We start from the raw sequence: 19,945 nt of genomic DNA on the forward strand, positions 1-19,945 counted from the left end.
TACATCCCATGTAGGGGCTTGTCTTCCCATGATGGTACCTCTAGCACCTTGTCCTCTGTTCCCCATTGCCTGAGACATTCGCTGAGCACATCGTCCGTTGAGGCTTTGTCCTTGATGTATTTATGGATCTTGGATGTTTCATCCTGGACAGGCGCCTCCTCACTCTGACTCTCATACTGACAGGAGGAACCTCAGAGCTCTGTTAGGTTAAAGCTCATCTTCTGAAGTTGGGATATTTTTCCCCCAACAGGTTCCAGAAGAATCACCTCAAACCAGATGTTGGACTGGATTTTATTTCACTGTCATTTGTGAATGTTAGAGCCTCATTTTCAACAGTGGAGCTTTAAGGTTGAAAAAGGTTATCATTTTGGAGAAAGTATCATCAACATCAATATTTCCACTAAATAAGAAGCAAAAAAATTGATAGAGGAAAAGCCTCTCAGACTCTGAGCTCAAAGCAAGATGTCAGAGAGCAATAAAACTATTATTTTTAAATTAGACAATTTAATTTCACATAATTATCGCGGTAGAAGCCATTTGTTTGTTAAATACTTAATTAAACATATTTACAGTGTTTGATGTTTGCTGTACATGACTATACTCACAAAGAACGAGATAATTAGTCCAAGTTTGTTTATTGAAGTTCAGAAACTACAGCGGCTGTGATGCTCAAGACAAAGGTAAACAAAGGTAAAATAACTGAACAGGTGATCAACTCTAAACCACTCCTACTTTTTACTCTCTGTCGTTTAAGCACACCCGTTGCCGTGGCAACCGCTCGCCCCTCGAGCCGACCACAGATTACGTTTAAAACATTCAGTCCGTTATGATATCAGGTTTTCAGGCTTGATATTTATTTTGCGATCATTAATAAGCCTCTCATGAACACAGTGGTGGTTGATTAGTTAATTTTAAACTCCTGCTCTTTTGATAATGGAACCGAAACGCACAGAATTGAGCAAAAACCTTGTTGAAACAATAATTACTGAGATTATTATTTTTGTTGGGTCATTAATTTGAAAACGTTTTGTTGACTTTTTTGTTATTGTTGTTCTTTAATAAAGTTATGAACGTTTTGATAAGCCAATCAGAGGAGGACGTGCTGGTCTCAGCGTCCTGGCGGCGTCAGTTTGTCACCTAATGCCGAGATCAACTCAAAACCTTCCACAATCGAAGAGTTCAGAAACAATATGAAATGGAGGAGGGGTACGGGGAGCTATTTATTAACTGATTAAGTCATGTTTTGGATTGTTCTTGAAAAACTAATCACTCACGGCTGCACAATGAACCCATTGATTCTTTACAGCAGACAGCGGCTCCCCTCTCTTGCAGGTACTGCATATCCCAGCACAATCTTTTAGGGGTACGCAGTACCCGATCGTAACCCCCTTACTTTCACCCCTGCCTATATATCACCATGGACTTTTTAAGTTGTCTAAAACATTTTAAGTAATATTTTTGTGTTTACTTTTCAAGTAAGAGAAAAAAACATCCTGGTTTTACTAAAGGCAGCCCAGTGTTCCTCAGTCTGAAAACTGTGGATATAAATTATGTTTTACATTCCAGCAGGCCCCGAAAAAACATAAACAAAACAAAAATGCTCTGATTCTATCTAAAATACAGTAAAAGTGAAATCTCTGCTGCCCTCTTGCGGCTACACCTGCTCCTACACTCCGCACAAGGCCGGTGCATTTACGTAACGACAAAAAACCTGACATTTAGACTTCCTATTTCTTCCACGCATTTGGGATAACATATAATTCACCCTGAGCACAGCGGCTCTTTCTGATTAACATTAAAACCAACCTGTTTGCTAATAAGAAGCGTCCTGAAGTATCCGCAGTTTACAATCAACTTGTAGTTATCTCTGCCCCCACATTTCCCACAGTACGCGAAGGCGTCACCAGGAGTAGCCCGCTTCACATTGTTAACGTTGATTTCTCCCGTTCCAGCCAGCATTTGTCTTCCGTGAGCCAAACCTGGATCACCGCCTCCCGCACAACGCCTGAAATCTCGGCTTCATTTGGCAGCGGGACACACACCGGCACACCGTAAGATACTTTATTCAGTTCCCATTAAATTTGTATCAGTTTCGGGGACTAAAAAAGGGGCGGTGACGGTCAGAGGCTAGCGTTTATGTTGATTTTTTTCGGACTGCAGTGGGGTTGAATAAAACGTTACAGGGCAGCTGCTGCTCGTGGTTTTATATTGAGAACAGCTACAGTGTTTCAGGTTTGTACTGTTTTTATGACACGTTCTACAGTTTTTATCCTCCTACAGTTTGGGCTTAGACACCTGTCCGGGTCATAATTTGTAAGAAATGACTCAAACAGTCATTTTCCTCCCTGGACTCGTAGCTTAGCTGGTTTCCCATGGCTACACCAAACTCCCCATGGGTGGTTTGTTTTCCACTCAGAACCGGTGACGATGTAATATGAATTTCTGTTAAAATGGGCTCTTTTATGCAATACTCAAGGAAAGATAAACGAGGGGGAACAATAGCGGGTCGTGAGGACTGGGTGGACGGATCGCAGGTTCATCTCTCAGCCCGTTTGGGGGATCCCATTGTTTCCGTTTCCAAACATCTCTGACCGGGTCACTTACTTTCCTGTTCCTCCTTCTGATGCCTTTGCACCAGAGAGCCACAGCTATGACGAAGACCGGTGTCCGGGTCCCCGGGCCGACCGGAGGCTGGTAGGGATGGTGCCGCTGTGAGAAGCCGTTCAGAGACGCCAAGAGGACGGAGAGCCTGGACAACATGACTGTTTTCAACCCGGACAACGTGGAGGAATTTTACGAAATTGGAGACGAGCTGGGCAGGTGAGTGCTGCTGGGGTTTTAATTTATTTTTAAGCATGTTATTGGTGTGTATGAACTTCTCCTTTCTAAGGCTGAGGCGTGTGCAGTTGTTGAAAACACCCCGGATTTTTCTTTGAGTTTGCAAACTGATGTTGTGTAATGTTTTACAGCTGCATGATGTGCCTAATACTTAAAAAAATAATACATGCATATATGTTTTTTATACACATTTGTTAAAACTGACAGTACAAGATGATCAGAGTTACCAAAGTAAAAGTAGCACTACTTCAACATATTTTCCTCAAGTAAAAGTAAAAAGTAGCCGTGCAAGAAATTATTCAAGTAAGAGTAAAAAGTATTTGGTAAAAAGTCTACTCAAGTACTGAATAACTGATCAACTTATCAATCATTTAATATTCAAAAATTACATAATCTGACGGACCAAAATGTAAAGTTAAGGGAAAATTTAGGTATTTTAAGAACAAAAATTACAATAATTCATATAAATAACAAAATGAGCCAAAATAAATATTTTATTTCAGTAAAAACTTATGAAACTTTAACAAAAACTGCAGGTGTGAGTCTGTATCTGGTAAAGTTTTAGTTAAAACATGTTTGTTTTTCATTCAGGGGGTAGAAAATCCAGAAATTTTACTCTAGTTAGAGTAGAGATACTTCATAATAAAAGTACTCAAGTAAAAGTAAAAAGTACAGTGTAGTAAAATACTCCTAAAAGTACATTCTTTTCAAAAAAGTTACTCAAGTAAATGTAACTATTTATTACCCAACTGTGAGTATGAGACAGATAACCTGCGAAAAGATTGATCTCCTCCCTGAGCTACTATTGAAGAAATGCACCAAACACAACCAATCAGATCCAGGAGGCGGGTCTTAGCGCTGTTAATCATTCTCATGTACTCACTGGTAAAGGTGCTAATAGTGAAGAAACAACTTAGCATTATGGAGAAACCTTTTTATATGCTGTCCTCGTGACTGAGCTGACTCAGCACGACGCACAGATGGTGATTGACAGCACTAAGACCCGCCTCCTGGCTCTGATTGGTTATTTTTATTTAGCATTGGGAGAAGGCAGAAGAGCTCAATTTTATCTCTCATACCAAACTGTCACAAAATGACTATCAACAAATATGTAAAAGAAATATATAAAAGTTACTGCAGCTTAATAACAATGATGTTCATTTGTCATTTTTTAGAGTTTAATTATTCAATCCCTCTATCACGTTTGATTCTTGTCATTTAATCTGCCTAAACATAGAATTACTGTGAATTATGGATTCACATCATTATCCAGAACTGTAATTAACACATTTAAAGTCCTCATCTCCTTCAATACATGTAAAGAAAACTAGAGGTCCAGTTGATAAGTTATTCTTATTTTGAAATAAAAATAAAAATTTCCTTCCATTTCCTGTCCTATTGGCTGCATAAATACGTACATTTCTAGCAATAAGTGCCTCCAACCTTACCATTTTGTTTTTTATTATGTAAAAGATTCACTTCCATCCGTCTGTCCATACCTCCGTTCATTTGTGACTCTGTCCATCCACTCATTTATTGATCGATCTGTTCGTCCAAACATGGATCAATCTGTCTGTCCAGCTTTTCATCCACCGTTTTTTCAGCCTTTCCTTCCTTTCTTAAAAGTTTGCGTCAAAGAAATTTGGAAAACATATTGGAGCCTTGAACAGGAAATCTGATGTAGGAAGTTTCCATGTCTGGACCAAAGTAGTTTAATGAAATTAAAGAACTGATATTTATTAGTTTTTAAGGTTTTTGTTGTTGTATTGAATGCGACCGCTGAAGGTGACGTTTGACTCGCAGCTTGACGCTGCAGGACAGGTTGGACCTGGAAGCCGATCTTCTGTCGGTTCTGTTGTTTGTCCCACAGCGTTTTGGTAATAATCGAGCCGTTTTCTGCCGTTTCTCACCGGCTGTCTCACCACCCTGCTCCAGCAGCCGAGACGATCTGGAGCGTTACGTAATGGGACCGAGCTTCTGGCTCCGCTCCAGCACCTGGATGCTGCTGCACATCCCACACTTTCTACTGCTTCATCTACCGCAAGATATTTTTACAAACTTTTACTACCAACACATTTTGCTGGGCGATAAATTTCCCCAGAAGTTATTAGAACAAACGATAATATTGTTGTTTTGACACCATTTTTGAGTAAAATTTATCATGCGATTAATTGATTTATTGTTTATTGCGACTATTTACTACAGTATATTTTTTAAGGGACAGAAATTTCTTCTTGGGTTTAAGCAGCTGAGCGGCACAAAGACGGTGACTTTAAGAATGCTGGAAATATCACTGGCTAAATTTAAAGCCAAAATGATTCAAACCTCTGGTAGATTTATGTTTAAGTTGCACCAACTGAGCCTGTCACAATAATCAGTCAGTCAGTCTCATGGTGAATTAAAATGAGGTAAAGTTACCTGGACTAAACCCACACCTGAAATCTGAAAGGAATAAAAGAGTAAATTTAAAAACTTGGTCAACTGCAGACACTTTTGCTCTTTTGATTCTCTGAAAAATTTCCCAGAAGGTTTTTTTAATATCTCAGTTTCCCTTTGGTTTAAATTAGAAAAGGTCTTTGACCTAATTTTGGTTAATTGTAGTGGGAAGTTTCTGTTTAACTCGCTAACATGACCACAGATTTCACCCGGGACTTTCTAGAGACTTATTCATTTATGAAATGTCTCCTGATTTACCATCTGAAGATTATTATGTTTTTATGTTTTTTACTCCTAAAACTACAAAAGTCCCTTTTTTGAACCAATCAGATGAGTTAAAACCAGGTTGAAGAACACAGAAGTCATTTTATTTTTATTTTTTTGCCGGATTTGTCTCAGAACAGCGGTACTTTCCAAGTTTGGAGCCAAACAGGAAAAGGAAAAAAAAGCAAATCTTTATTTAGAAAAAGAGAGAAGACAACAGTCTTGCTGTGTTTACAAATTCTTCTCCAGAGTTTTTGAACTTTCTGACCTTTCAGATGAGCCAGGAGTTCATAATGAAAGCCGGTCTTGTGTCCACCAGCTGAGAGAGAGAGAGTTTTGATCTGCTGCTGACGCCGTTCTGACTCTGGCAGGCCTCGGATTATTGCCTATTTGCTTTGGCAAAATGAGGGAATTTAGGAAATCAGCCAAGCGGTGACTTTATCCGACACTGATCCTGGCTGCTTATGAGCCGCATGGCAGAGACGCCGATTAGCGGAGCGGCAGCCATGCAGCTGCAGGATCTTTGTTTTTCCTGGTAACCTGTGCAGTCTGATCTGCTCAGCGTTTTTAAAATGGCTTTTCCAGCTTCTGGTGTCATTGGCAAAGTCCTTAAAATCTTCACAACATTCAAAATCTTTTATTTTATTTTTTTTACAATCCTTTCAAGTTTTCTGCAGGTTTCTTTCTGCAAGGGTGCAAAGATCCTTCAGTATTTATTCAGTCGAGCATAAAAGCTAAAGCACAAAATCTCACCATTATTAAAATAATAAAATATAACTCTTCATGGTGTCTATTTTTTAGATATTTGCACTAGTTTCTAGTTAAAATAATTTGACTTCAGATGAGACTAACTTACAAGTAACTTTTCAGCAAGATACGAGTTTTTGTCAGTGATTTTTATTTTTCCTTTATAAGAGGGGAAAATGTAAAATAAAATAATCCAGTGGAACTAATAGTTTTCACCAACATAAATGCTGGCTGAAAATAGCATTTCATTCCTGTGTCTTGCTAAAACATTACTTGCAAGTTTTCTTAAATCAGTTATCCTAAGATATTTGCACTAGAAACTAGAGAAAAATACTCGCAGTGTATTGAAATTGTTAAATGTGCAAAGTGAAATGTCTGTTACCAGAACTGCATAAATTGCAGGATGAAAAATGAAAGTGTTAATTTTCCCCGTCCTCTGAGTTTGTGAAGGACTCCTGACTGTAATCGTCTCTCTGACGCCTGACCACACACTGATCTCTGTAATGGAGTCGCAGATTGGCAGGAAATTCTCACTTCTGGGCTGAGAACAGCAGGGAACAAGTGAAGGGTCTCCAGCCTGGTGCGTCCTCAGACCGGCCATCAGGTGAAGCATTACTGGACCGTTAGAGGCTTAATGGCACCGGCAGATAAAAACACTCTGCTCTCTGCCAGACCTTTTGACATCGCCTCAGCTATTAACCAGTCCCTCCAGGATGTTGCCTTGTTTTTTGTGATTGTTATGGCCTAAGAGTTCATTCACTCCAGCCCAGATTAGTTTGCTTTAACCAGTTGCTCATTTGTTTGTGGAGGTGTGAATGTGAATTGAACTCTGATTCAGACTCAACCTCAGTCTGGGTTCAGTTGAAGTGAACTCTGGTTTGGGTTTAATCCATATGTGAATGCAAAGCGGACCAGAGACTGCTCCAAAAGCAGGGCATTCTGGGTAAATACAACCAAATCTAACGTGTTAGCCTAGCTCTAGCGGGAGAAACGACTTGTGGTTTTTTACCAAAGATAAAGGATAAATCTTCCAACAGCTAAAATCTGACACCACTCCATTTTTGTTTACATTTTGTGAAGGAAGTTGGGCTCAGTGTCTTCTTTAGAGATTTTGTCATTTCCTTCAGGGCTTTTGGTGCAGTGCCCCCACAGGCGAGGAGGGGAACAGGTTGCTCAAAGGGTTTGGACCGTCTGACTCGGTGCAGAGAAAAAGAACCACAGCTGCTGGAAATGGAACACATTTTGCAGTTTTTGGTCTCCAATCTAACTGAGTCCACTGGACTTTCAGGTGTGAAAACAGTCAAAAATTACAGATTTTGCGGCAAGGAGTTCCAGTCAAAGTCTTATTTTTGCCACTAGATGCTCTTCGCCTCTTGAGGAGAAAGTTCTCAAGAAGCGAAGGAGTTCAATATCATTTCTAGCCTTTAATAACAGAAAGAGCCTCATCATTTCACGTCTCCTGGTCTGGTCTATCATTCCCGACTCACATTAATCTGATCAGATACATTTACTGTCTGGTGCTGGGAGATCGGCTCTTTCTCCTCGTTGTTTCAAGCTCTACTTACTCAGCTACTTCCTGCCAAATATTGAATCCGTGTGATTTGCCGTTCCACTGCTCAGTTCTACTCCCTGCATATTTCTTCTTGCTGCTCTGCCTCGATCGTTAGTCTGCATTAATCCAGCCGCTCTGCTGCTCTAACAGGCTCTTGCATACTTGATGCGTCTGTTTGGTTTCCAGCCAAACGGATAAAAACGCGGAGAGTAACGCTGCAGAATTAACATAACATTAAGCTGAGCCAGCATTTGGGTTATTCCTCTGCAAAAATCATCCCAAATAGCAACTTCTATGAATACTAAACAGGATTATGTACACAACCTCTTTTCAGTTTGGATTTTGAAACTAGTGGTGGAACTCGATTAAAATTGTAGGGTGGAATTAATTAGTCACATTTTAATAAAAAACTATAGACAAAGAAAGGTTCTCAGTAAAAAAAACAAAACTGTTTTTGTGCTAAATATTTGAGTAAATAGATTTATGAGCTCAACAACAAAGATATTAATTGTTTTTAATCTGTTGTTCAACCATCATATTGATGCAAAATGTGTCAGGAACTCCTGATCATTCATGGAGATGTGAACTGTTGATATTAGCGTTAGCATCTGTGCTACTGCTACATGTTTAGCAGTGAGATGCTACTTTAGCTTGAATAGCTTTGCTGATAGGCTAACTCTTGTTAGCACAACTTGGTGCTAACAAGATGGTGTATTTCAGATCGTTTTAAAAGCAGAAATTCACCCCCAGTGAGCCAAGAGAAGCGGTTTCATCATCCATCGCTGTTAGCGGATGCAGCTTGTGCGTCACATTTATTGGCGTACTGGAAACACACAAATACAAAGGTTCTGGTCAGAATATTCTATGTTTAAAAAAAATTAATTAATTTAATTAAAATCGTTGTAATTTATCAAAATTAACTATTAAATTCCTGTCACTGATTTAAATGTTTTCTTTGGTATTTTTGTTTTGTTTTTAAGAAATCAGCAGAGTTTAGGATGTATACAGTATGTTTTTTAACGAAGCTACACAAACACTCTGAGCAGCAGACGCTGCCCCGACTACTGACCTACATTTGCCCCCCACCTCCTCTCCTCTGTGGGTCACAGTGACGGGTGGAGGGGCAGTCTGGGACGGCCTTGATGAGGTCTGCCGCTCACCTCACCCACCCTCAGCTCTGCTGCTGCAGCTGCACCTTAAAGCCTGGTCCGGTTTATTCAGTTTAACACTCATGGTTTAAACCAGGGGTGTACAAACTTTTTGTCACTTCGGCCAAAATCATCCTGTCAAAAAGATAATAAAACGACAAAGATCACGCAAATAGCCGTCATCGAATTTTGTTTAATTTATTTGTATTTTTAATTATTGTTATACAGTGAAAACATAAATAGGATTTTGCACCTTTGCTGTATTAAGATTTTTCATAATAGTTTTGAAATGAATTTGGACTCAGTTATAAGAACATATTTTGTGTCACTTCCTCTCAAACTGCTTGCTGCATTTATCCAAGTTTAATAAATAGTAAAAGCTGGTTTGGGTTCAGCAGAGTCTGTTTGTGGCTCTAATGATGACATTTTGGTTATAAATAGATGAATACTTTGTGTCATATTTGACATTTTTCATTGAAACTAATTTGTATCATTCTGAACCTGAAGCTGAGGGCCACAAGAAAACAGTTCAAGGACCAGAACTGGGCCCCGAACCGCACTTTGGACACCTCTAGTTTAAACCTTTTAATAGTAAAATGTTTTAAAACAATGAACGAATCGAACATGTTTATGATACTTTGGTGCTTGAAACGTTTTCATTTGAATCGGATCGAGTCTGTTGGCTCAGAGTAAAGATTTGGTAAATGTACATGTTTGTGTTTTGCAAGCAGTGATTAGGAGGATTCCTGGCTCTGTTGGTGTTTGCAGTGATGCTGGTGAGGAGACACAGACAGGAACATGTCCTGTTGAATCAACATGGGAGTGTTCAAACTCGCTAATCGTTTTGAAAAAGCCGGACTGGTTTGGGATCAACCAACGTTTACGCAGACGGTGTCGGTGATGATGAGCCGATTTCCTGTCTGCAGTTTTCAAAATACTGGGAGCAAAACCTGCTGAGCAGCAGCAGCGTCATTTTCTGCAGGTTTGTTCTCATTATGGGTCAGGAGACTATGAGACAAGCATCATTTTGATCTGAGGTTTGCTTCCTGTTCTGTTCGGAGAAGGACGGAGTCAGATTTTTGGTGTTTTCCAATTTGAGGAAATGTTTGTGTTTTTAAGGGTTTGCTGCCTGTTGCGTTCATTGACTTCCTGTTTACTCCACCCGTCTGTCAAACTGTCTGGTCATTTGTTTATGTTTCTATCATGCCATTCATTTTTCTTTCCATTTGTTCCACTGTTTTTCTGACCATCTATGATTTCTAGAGGTGCAAAAAAAATTACATTTATAGAAAATTGCCAATCTGAGTCCAGGGAATTCTGAATTGGTTCAAAATGCTCAAATTTATCTTAAAATGTGCTGAGGTTGTACATCCTTGCTGCTCCATATTTCCATATTACACGTCCATTTTGAATACCTTTATATTTTTTTATCATTCATGCAAAAGCGAGGCAGCTAAGCTAAATGGTAATTTAGGTTGCAGAATGTTATTCTCAAATCTATTTTGTTTAAATGTAATTTGATGCAGTATTAAACCTTATAAAATAGTTTTAAATAGATGTTGTATTTGTTTGCGCTGTCAGAATCTCCAGACCGTTTGAATAGGAAAATTAGTTTTTGAGCTGAAAATAGTGTAAAAACTGGAATCGTGTCGAGTTGCTTCAACCTGATGGATTTGCATCTGTAAAAATTTCTCCATATTCCAGATGTAAATATCTGCCATCTGCAGAAGCATCAGCTGTCATTCAGTAGTGAACTTTTGCAGTTTTGGCTTAAATATTTTATTTTAACTCTGCAAACTTGAAATTTGAATGCGAATAAAACCTGTTTGTGGTTTTGGGTTGCCAGTTTATTATCCATCCCGCTTTAAAGATTTTTGATCTTTTCTGTTGGTGTTTTCTGACTGAACTCACTCAGAAAAGTCCAAGAATGAGGCACTTTCAATTAATCTGCTGTAGATTGAGGATAATTGGATTCCTGCCATCTGTGTGAGCAGATAAAGGGCAGGGATTTGGCTGTGTGTGTGTGTGTGTGTGTGTGTGTGTGTGTGTGTGTGTGTGTGTGTGTGTGTGTGCGTGTGTGTGTGTGTGTGTGTGTGTGTGCGCGCGCGCGCGTGAAGGTGTGTGTGTGTGTGTGCGCGCGCGTGAAGGTGTGTGTGTGCGTGTGTGTGTGTGTGTGTGTGTGTGCGTGTGTGTGTGTGTGTGTGTGTGTGTGTGTGTGTGTGTGTGCGCGCGCGCGTGAAGGTGTGTGTGTGTGTGTGTGTGTGTGTGCGCGCGCGTGAAGGTGTGTGTGTGCGTGAAGGTGGGTGTGTGCATGAAGGTGTGTGTGTCAGTGTGTGTGTGCATGAAGGTGTGTGTGTGTGCGCGCGTGCATGAAGGTGTGTGTAAAGGTGTGTGTGTCAGTGTGTGCGCGCGCTGCGGGTCATGTTGTTGATTGAAAACGAGCTGCAGTCCTCTGTGGTCAATTAGAAGAAATCTGTGGGCAGTGAAACAAAAAGCTAAAGTTTTTTCTGTCAGTCATTTGCTTTTGCAACTTTGCGCTTCTGTTTCAAGACTAACAGTTGATAAAAAATAAGCCTTTTAAATTTGAGCCTCTTTGTCAAACCGCTGCTGCAGATGGAAACGACAAGAATCAAAGCAAACGTTACAGAGCTGCGATTAGCAAACCAACAATTTTATGGCTGAAAGGATTAATTGAGATGAATCGATTATTGAAATAATTGCCAACAAATATATTAATAGATTGTTAAATTGAGTTTACAGGCTGTAAAACAGGCAATTTGCTGAATAAACATGTTTAGAGCAGTAATTAAGACAAAACTGTGCAAAAATATATACATTTAAGAAAAAAACTTTGCAAATAAGTTTTCCCCAAAACTCCCCAAGTTTAGCTTCACTTGGTTCAAATTTTGTATTTAGGAAAGAAAATATAAGCATTTTTACCATCTAATTGTCAACTGGTTAGTCTAAAAGTTCAGATTATCTCAACGCTCTGTTGTTTTATGGCTGCAGATGCATCCTGTGCTACAAATGATCAGGTGTGAACTAAAGGAATGCTGTTTTTGAGTTTAGGAAACATGTTAAGAAGGAATTGAATTATGTTTATTTAGGTGTTTTAATATGTTTCTATCACTATACAAGGAAGACTTACATGGCTCAATAGAAAAAATCTGCAGAATTTCCTTAGCGGATAAATCGTCAGAATAATTATCGATCGTTGCAGCTTTAGTTTGATTCTGTCAGAGATCCAAACTAAAAAGTCGCCTTCCACCTACCATTTGCTTCAGGTTGTACTTTGTGAAGCTAAAAACTTAAACTCTGTTCGCTTTGAATATTTAAGACGTCAACTGGAGGGGAGAACTTTTCCCTTTAGCGTCTGGATGTCGTCTCCTGCCAAGTTGTTATGAAGATGAAGCCAGCTGTCAAATCAGCAGACGTCTCTGCAGAACCTTTCCGATCTGCTGCAGCCGCTGACGTTTCCTGAGTCATGACAGTTTTCCACCTCGAAACCTGCTGAATGTCAGTTTCAGCAGACATGGGGGCCCCGCGCTGCAAATACAGCTCAAAATAAGACACGACGGTTCTTCTGTTTGCTTTTATCGTTTCACTTCACCCAAGGATTCAACGGCAGAGTTGAAAACTGACATTTGGAGCAGTTCATTCGTATCTGAGGATACGGTCACTCAAACGCTGATGCTCATTTGGCCGATTTGGACTTAAAGTTTTATCACGATATTTGTTTTGGGTAACTGTTTACCCCACAGAAATAAATACTGCTCTTGAAAAACAAGCCTGTTTGTGATCTTCAGGACAGCAGTCAAATAAAACTGAGTGGTTTGTATCACTAATCGGCTCAGACAGCATTTAATGATAGTTTGAGATTTATTTACTTTTATTAATACTCTCATCGAACAAACAGTGGAGAAAATAGAAAAACTAACAGTTTGAGGGTTTTAAACGTCATTAATTAGATTTTATTGTGACAAGTCAAAATGTTTATAAGAAATTAATATATTAATACATTTACAGCAAATGACAAACTGTTAATAATGGTAAAAAAACAGCAGTTATAAAAAGTAAGTCACACCCATAAAAACATTTAAAAGATGTAATTTAAAAACTGAATGCACTTTTGATTATTTGGCATCTGTTTAAATCCACTGCTAAAACTGTTCAATGATTTTTCTTAATTCCAAATGAGCATTTTCACCCATAAAGTCCAGATTTACAGCGTCTGACTTCTTCTGGTATGAAATCTGATTTCTACGCCAGCATCGTAAAATCGGAATCATTTTAGGTGAAAAGTTCGGAGTTTGGCTGTTCAGACTGTGGTGAAATATTCAAATGTGGTTTACATAAAACACCTGATTCAAATGACTGAATTACCAAATGTAAATAACACGTTTAAACTTCTGCAGAAGTTTGTTAAAGTCACTTGTAGCACAGCAGGGAAGCACAAATCAATCAGTGGTGCGAACTGATGAATAGGACGGTGAAAAAGAGTTAAATGGTTAAAATGAGCAAAACATGATCAAACTCGCACAGCAACGCAGGCCAGTTAGAAGAATCTAGTGAAGTTTGGCACAAAGGTGCTTTTCCTTGGAAGTGTTGTTGATTTGTGTCTGTGAAACGCAGCAGGTGAGTCTGAAACGGTTATTTCTGGAGGTGTTTGTTTAGCGTGTAAATAGTCCCGTTTGCAGATCTGACCTCAGCCGTCATCAGATCACAAAGACGCCGCAAAACCGGAGAGGCTGCGGAGCGAACAGCTTGTCTCCATACGGGAAGACAAACTGGACCTAAAGCTGTGGGACTTTTTATTAATCAAATCAGTCAATCAAATTTTATTTGCATAGCACATTTCAGCAGCAAGGCATTTCAAAGTGCTTTACATCATTAAAAACAAAAACACAGAGTAATCAGATAAAAAGAAAAAAGTAAATAAAAATAAAAATCATTAAAACCTGGACCCCTTTCCTAACCTTTAGGACTTTAGTTGAAACGCCGTCAACTGGGATTCTAACCCTAATTTAGCCATAAGCAACTCTAAACAGGTGGGTTTTTAGTCGAGATTTAAAGGACGTCAGTGTTTCAGCTGCTTTACAGTTTTCTGGAAGTTTATTCCAGATTTGTGGTGCATAGAAGCTGAATGCTGCTTCTCCTCGTTTGGTTCTGGTTCTGGGGATGCAGAGCAGAGTGTGTGTTGCTTGTTTGATATGTTGTGTTAGAACAAAACTCTCTAATATATCAAAGAGCTTTTTAACATTTTCCTCTTGCCCCATGCAATGACAGGATAAACAGCTTCAGACAGTATTAAATATTCGGGTCATATTGTGACGTTTTCCTTCCATCTCATTTTTTTTTTACTTTAGCAGAAACACGACTTGTTCTCCAGAAGACCAGTCAGCCCAAAACAAGCACTTATCTTCCTAATGGGCACCGGAGGGAGAATATTTATGTCCATATATTGATCTTTTCATTCTGCCTCTCCTTTCTGTTGAGTGTTGTAGTAAAATAAACTCAGCCTTGTGAGTGGTTTTGTTTTCAGCTTCAGCGGTTAAACACGTCGGTCAGGTTGTAGCGACTCTGAAGATGGCGTCCGGAGGTTTTTACCTCTCCATCGTTTTCTCCGTTCTCGTTCCTCTTAACGACAAACACTGCCTGCTTTCTGCTTTTTCTGTACCTGAAAATGTCGTCTCCTTCCTGAGTCATTACCTGGGCTGGGAGATTGCATAAAACCTGAGAGTGGAAAAAGTCTTTACACCTGTGGAGTCAACAGATATTTAGTGACAAGCTTTGAATAATTCAAGCTCTTCTACATCGCAGTCCATAGTGTCTTCTTACTGACAAAGTTGTCTCCATCTTTTCCAGTGTTTGGATGCTATTGGGTTTTACAGTAAATATCTTTAGAATTGGTGTAGTTGTTTTCAGGGGCGGTCCCAGCCTGTTTGGTGCCCTGGGCCCATCTCCCGTAGGGTTAGGGTTGTTGATATCTGCAAAGAAACCTCCCTTGCATGCCAACCGTCATTTAAATTTCCACTGGCAAGCGCAGACACCGAATTTATTTTACCATCTAATTCGAGAAATGTGGAAGTGTGATGCAGAACAGGTTTATTGTGTTAAACTGAAACAGAATGAAGGCGACGTGGAGATAAACGTGTAAAGAAATGTACATAATCTCTGTGATATTGGTAAATATTGGTTATTGGCCTTAACAGCAGTATTAATATGAATTATCGGTTCAAATGTTCATATCAGTCCCTCTGTTTCTTACAAAAGAAACGGAGGAACTACTGGAATGTTAATGTTTTAAATTTAATGTTTTTAAGTGTTTGATGCAAATCTAAGAGACGGAAATGATCATCATCCCAAAGTGATTTAATAAAGCATCTATCCTTCGAGCTAGAGCTTAAAACTAATAAAATAAACGGTGAATGTTGGCGGCTGAAACCCGTTTCATATCTCATCCTCTTTCTAGATGCTCATCAGCAGCGTCCATGTTTGTTCAGAACCTGCTTCCCCATCATCAGAGTGTTTGTAATCGTAAAAAGTGAAGTTCAAGGCTGTCATTACGAATTAGGGGGGAAAATCTCAGCATTAAATATTAACAATGACCTTCTGAAAGACAGCAGGACTCGTGCTGCTCATAAATTATATAAACGTCATTTTTCTTGGAAGCTAAAATAAAGAAACTATCGGTAAACAAATGGATGGAGATCCTCCAACTCTTTCCTAATTATGGAATCATGTGTTTATTTCTGAAGTTCAAACATTTAAACTGCAAAGTTCCTACACATTTCACTTTTTTAAATATCCACACGTTCACAAATTTAACATTCTGACCATTTTATTCTCAGCATGTTGCTGATTTTAGCTCCCGAGTCGCCGGTTTCACTGCTTTTCTTGGCCTTTCAGAACTACATGGATCAGATCCATTTTAAAATCTGTATCTGCTTTAACTTTAATAAAGATAATAAGATTTTTTTTTTTTAATATTTGAATCAGTTCACTCAGTTTTTTTATTACATTTCTAGACGTTGCCTTAACCCTGACCCTGTTGTTAGGGAGGAACTTTGTTTCTTGGTGCGTTGAACATTTGGTCATGGCCTGGCATGTGTAAAACTGCCTGATGTAATCCATATGTATACAGAAACACACACACGCACACACACACACCCAGGATTATCTACCACAATCTTCCTTCCTCCAAACGCTCGTCGTCGGTTCCTCCGCTCAGCCTCTGAATCCCGTTGCCGTGGAAACCCTTCCGCTGTACACAATGGCACGGCGGTTGCATAATGTTTTTCTGCTCGTGGCCCACAGCACCGCTGAGTGGGCCGCCCTCCCACACTCGGTGCAAAGCTTTCAGGAGGGATCGCGTCGGACAGCTCCGGACCTCGGGGTCTCCGGTCCGTCGTCCCGCCGCGAAGACGCCGACCTTTTGACCTCTCTGTCCCCGTTTAAACAGAAAGCTGGGAGTTTGATTGGTGTGTTGAAACATCAATAATAAATCAATCACATGATAAATTAAAACAATGAGTTTCCATTTACATGATTTATTGTTTTTCTCTTTTCTCTCTTGGATGATGAAAGTCTTCAGTCTCAACTCGTCCAATTTTGTTGCCGTTTTGTTTTTTGAATATTTAAAATGTGTCTCAGTTTCAGTGGTAAACGTTCAATAGAGTTTAAAGTTTATTGATCTTTGATAATGTGTTCTTGCATTATTATGCCAATTTTATCATTGTGTTACTTGAAAATGGTCTCAAAACAATAATATCATTAATTGCAATAACTTCTGGGACAATTTATCGTCTGGCAAAATTTATCATGAAACATTGGTAGATAATGATGCCTTTAACTTGCTCTGCACAAAGATGGGATTTTATTGACTTTGAACGGCTACATAAAATAAAAATCATGTTTTTCTGTTTTGCAGATCCGTAAAAAAATTCAGTGTAAAATGTGACAAACCTGTTTTCAAAGGACAAATGTTGTCAGCAGCAGCAGCAGCCAGTTTCTGTTCTGTCTTTATCTGCTCCGTCATCTGCATCGCTTCCTTTCGCACAAACACGCAGCGAGCTGCTGCAGCAGGAAAACGCCGCTGTGGGGAATTTGGACGGTGACACGGTGCACAGTTCACTGGGACTTTATTCAGCCCCCGTGAGCCAAAGACAATTTAATTAAGTAGAGAAGCAGGACTGTAATTGAAGTGAGCATGCTCATTTAAAGCAACGTTTCACAGGCAATAACCGACAGACTGCTCTGGGTTTCAGAGGCGAAGCACGACCCAGATTCACACATTGTTGGGGGAAAACTGTCTTGTTTTTGTGTAATTGCTTCTAACAATCTGAAGGAGCTTTAATGGGAATGAATACCTGGACTACAACACTGATTTAAGCTCTGCTCTTCCCACCTTTAGCGTTTCTTTTTGCTCTGTATCTCTTATTTTGCCAAACGGCTTTGCAGTGATGCATTCACCTTAATGCACATGAAATATTCATCTCTGAATCTAAAAGCAAAACGAACCTTTGCTTTGTTTGTTATTGAATCTTTACAAGAAGTATTAAGACATTAAGTCCCTGCTTTGCTCTGCCTGATAAAAAGGCAACAAACTAATAAACTGCTGATGGACGTTCTGCCATTACTTGGAGTGAAAATGCGTATTGATTTATGTAACTGAATGTGCTGTTTATTCTCACGGTTCTTTATCATCGATTTGGGTGGAAAAGATGTTGAATATCTCTTTGTTTACTACAGTCTGCCCGTCACAGGATGCATAACATCAGTGAAGATTTTATTGGAAGTGGTTTGTTTCTGTTTGCATTAGGAGTCGTGTTGCGGTAATAAATATTAAGTTTGCTTTTTATCCTTATTTCTGCTTAAAACTAACTCTGTGGTGATATTAGAAAATTATCACATTACATTTCAGATTGTCATTGTCAATTCTTTATTTGCTGTGCGATAATTTGGTTTCTTACTCCACTTCGACACGCTCTCCACTTTCTGCCGGCGCGTTGCGGTGATGAACGATCCCCTCAGCCAATCACCGGTCAGAACAAAAGCCGCTTTGTCACGGAGCCGCCGGGGAACGCGACTCCCACCAGATTACAGCGCCGCGCTTTTATCCGACGGCTTCATCATCCAGCCTGAAATGTAAACCCGGTTTAATCAGATCAGATGTCATTCAGTTACACTCATCCACAAAGTATGACACTAAACAGTTATGTAATGTTAGCAGGGTTAGTGCAACCACTGGACTGAACCTGGTAATTAGTTAAAATCTCTGTTGATGTTTAGGTTCAGTTGAAAAAACTGAGTCAGAATCAGTTATTTTCCAGTTTTGAGCACCTAAACAAGAAATTTGACTTTGTTTCCACCTTATTCTCAAAAGACATTCAAAATATGAATATAGACAAAAGAGAAAATAAAAAATAGTACGGATTCTGTTTTGTTTTTTTTTTGCAAAAGAGAAAGACGACGTTGGATTAGATCAGAAATGCCTGGCAGAGTTTATATTTCCATTTTGCCACATCCCTGAGGAGCTCCGATGGGCCTGTCACATCGTCAGGTTTCACTGGACGATAAATCGTCCCAGAAGTTATTTCAATAAACAATAATAATAATATTAATTTGAAGCCATAATGGTAATGTCACAACAATGCAAGAACACATTCTCAAAGATCAGTCAACTTTAAATCATAATGAACATTTAACTCTGGAACTGGAAAACATTTTAAATAAACAAAATAAATAAACAAAACAGAAACAACAAATAAAATTGGACTTGTTGAAACCAAAGCACCAGACTGAAAACTTTGATCATCCAGTTTTTGGTAGAAAAATAGAAAAACATTAATTGAGTTTATTTTAATTTATCATCCGATTAACTGACTCAGTGCTTATGGTGACAGGAGCAGCCTGGTTGAGTGTTAACAGTACTGGCTTTAGTTGCTTTCATCTAAAATGTAGAACAACTTTCACATGAGGAACAACATTAAAGCTTAAGAGTTAATTATTGAAACAACGGTAAACTGGAGCTGCTGTCCATGGATCCCTTAAAAACTCAAACTGCCTTTGTTTGTTTTTTGTGTTTTAATTATGACAGTAATAGTCGGTGGATCAATTGCAGGAGTATAATGTGCTTTCTGTTGATTATGAGGTTGGGCTTAATGTTCCCTCCTGCTTCTAATGAATTAATCCTCTGCTCACTTTCTGCCCAGCAACAGCCCAGCTTATGAGACGGATGTTACACTTCTGCTGCAGGAGCCAAAATTTAGAGCTAAACTGGCTGAATGTCGGTTTTCCAGCTGGCTAGAAAAGCAACAGTTGAGCGTCGTTGTTCCTTGACGGCTGCAGGAGATGTAAATAACAGCTTTACTGTCTCATGTGTCGGTGTTGAACTCGCAGCTTTCTGTACACCCAGAGGGCTCGGAAAAAACAAATGTCATGTCTGAACAATGTGGTGCAGGTTTATATTTCCTCTACTGGTTTGCTTTGAAATAACTGGGTTGCTGTGAGCAACTAAAAAAATGCTGCCAAGCCAATTTTCTCTGTTGCATAAGGAAGGTGAGAGCTTCCCACTTGTTCGCCGTCCTCCGTCAGTCTGTGCGTGCGTAGCAGCTCTGACAGAGGAGCTTTGTGTACACTGTCACGCTGCTATTGTTCTCCACACTTTTCAGCTTTTCAGCTCGCTCTCCTATTTCACTGTAGTAGAGCAGGGAGCCGATCAATAGCTGACTCAGAGTAAAGGAGCTGACGCACCGCGGCGTGCTGGTCAAGAACTGTTCCCTAAAATATGGATTCAAAATATCAATAATATGTAAACATGTTTATTGCATTCAGATGTTCTAATTACGTATTTAATAGTTCATGAAGAAATGTTTGTTTTTTATCGATTCTTTGTTGATCTGTACTAAGACGGTTTTTCTGAGCACATTGATGTGTGTTGAGGTATGGTGGGTGTTTG

General features: G+C 39.4%; 1 protein-coding gene across 1 annotated transcript in view; it reads left to right on the top strand.

The window, feature by feature from the left end:
* The first annotated feature begins 1,919 nt into the window (after positions 1-1,919).
* The window catches only part of dapk1 (death-associated protein kinase 1), a 69,534-nt gene continuing 51,508 nt past the window's right edge, over positions 1,920-19,945 (top strand). Inside the window, exons 1-2 of the mRNA XM_014971052.2 lie at positions 1,920-2,051; positions 2,639-2,820. Of these exons, the coding sequence (XP_014826538.2) occupies positions 2,759-2,820 (62 nt within the window). The 5' untranslated portion in view covers positions 1,920-2,051; positions 2,639-2,758. The remainder of the gene's footprint in view (positions 2,052-2,638; positions 2,821-19,945) is intronic.

Source organism: Poecilia mexicana, unplaced genomic scaffold (genome assembly GCF_051168715.1).
Source record: "Poecilia mexicana isolate PSO_F unplaced genomic scaffold, ASM5116871v1 scaffold_9, whole genome shotgun sequence".
Classification (NCBI taxonomy): domain Eukaryota; kingdom Metazoa; phylum Chordata; class Actinopteri; order Cyprinodontiformes; family Poeciliidae; genus Poecilia; species Poecilia mexicana.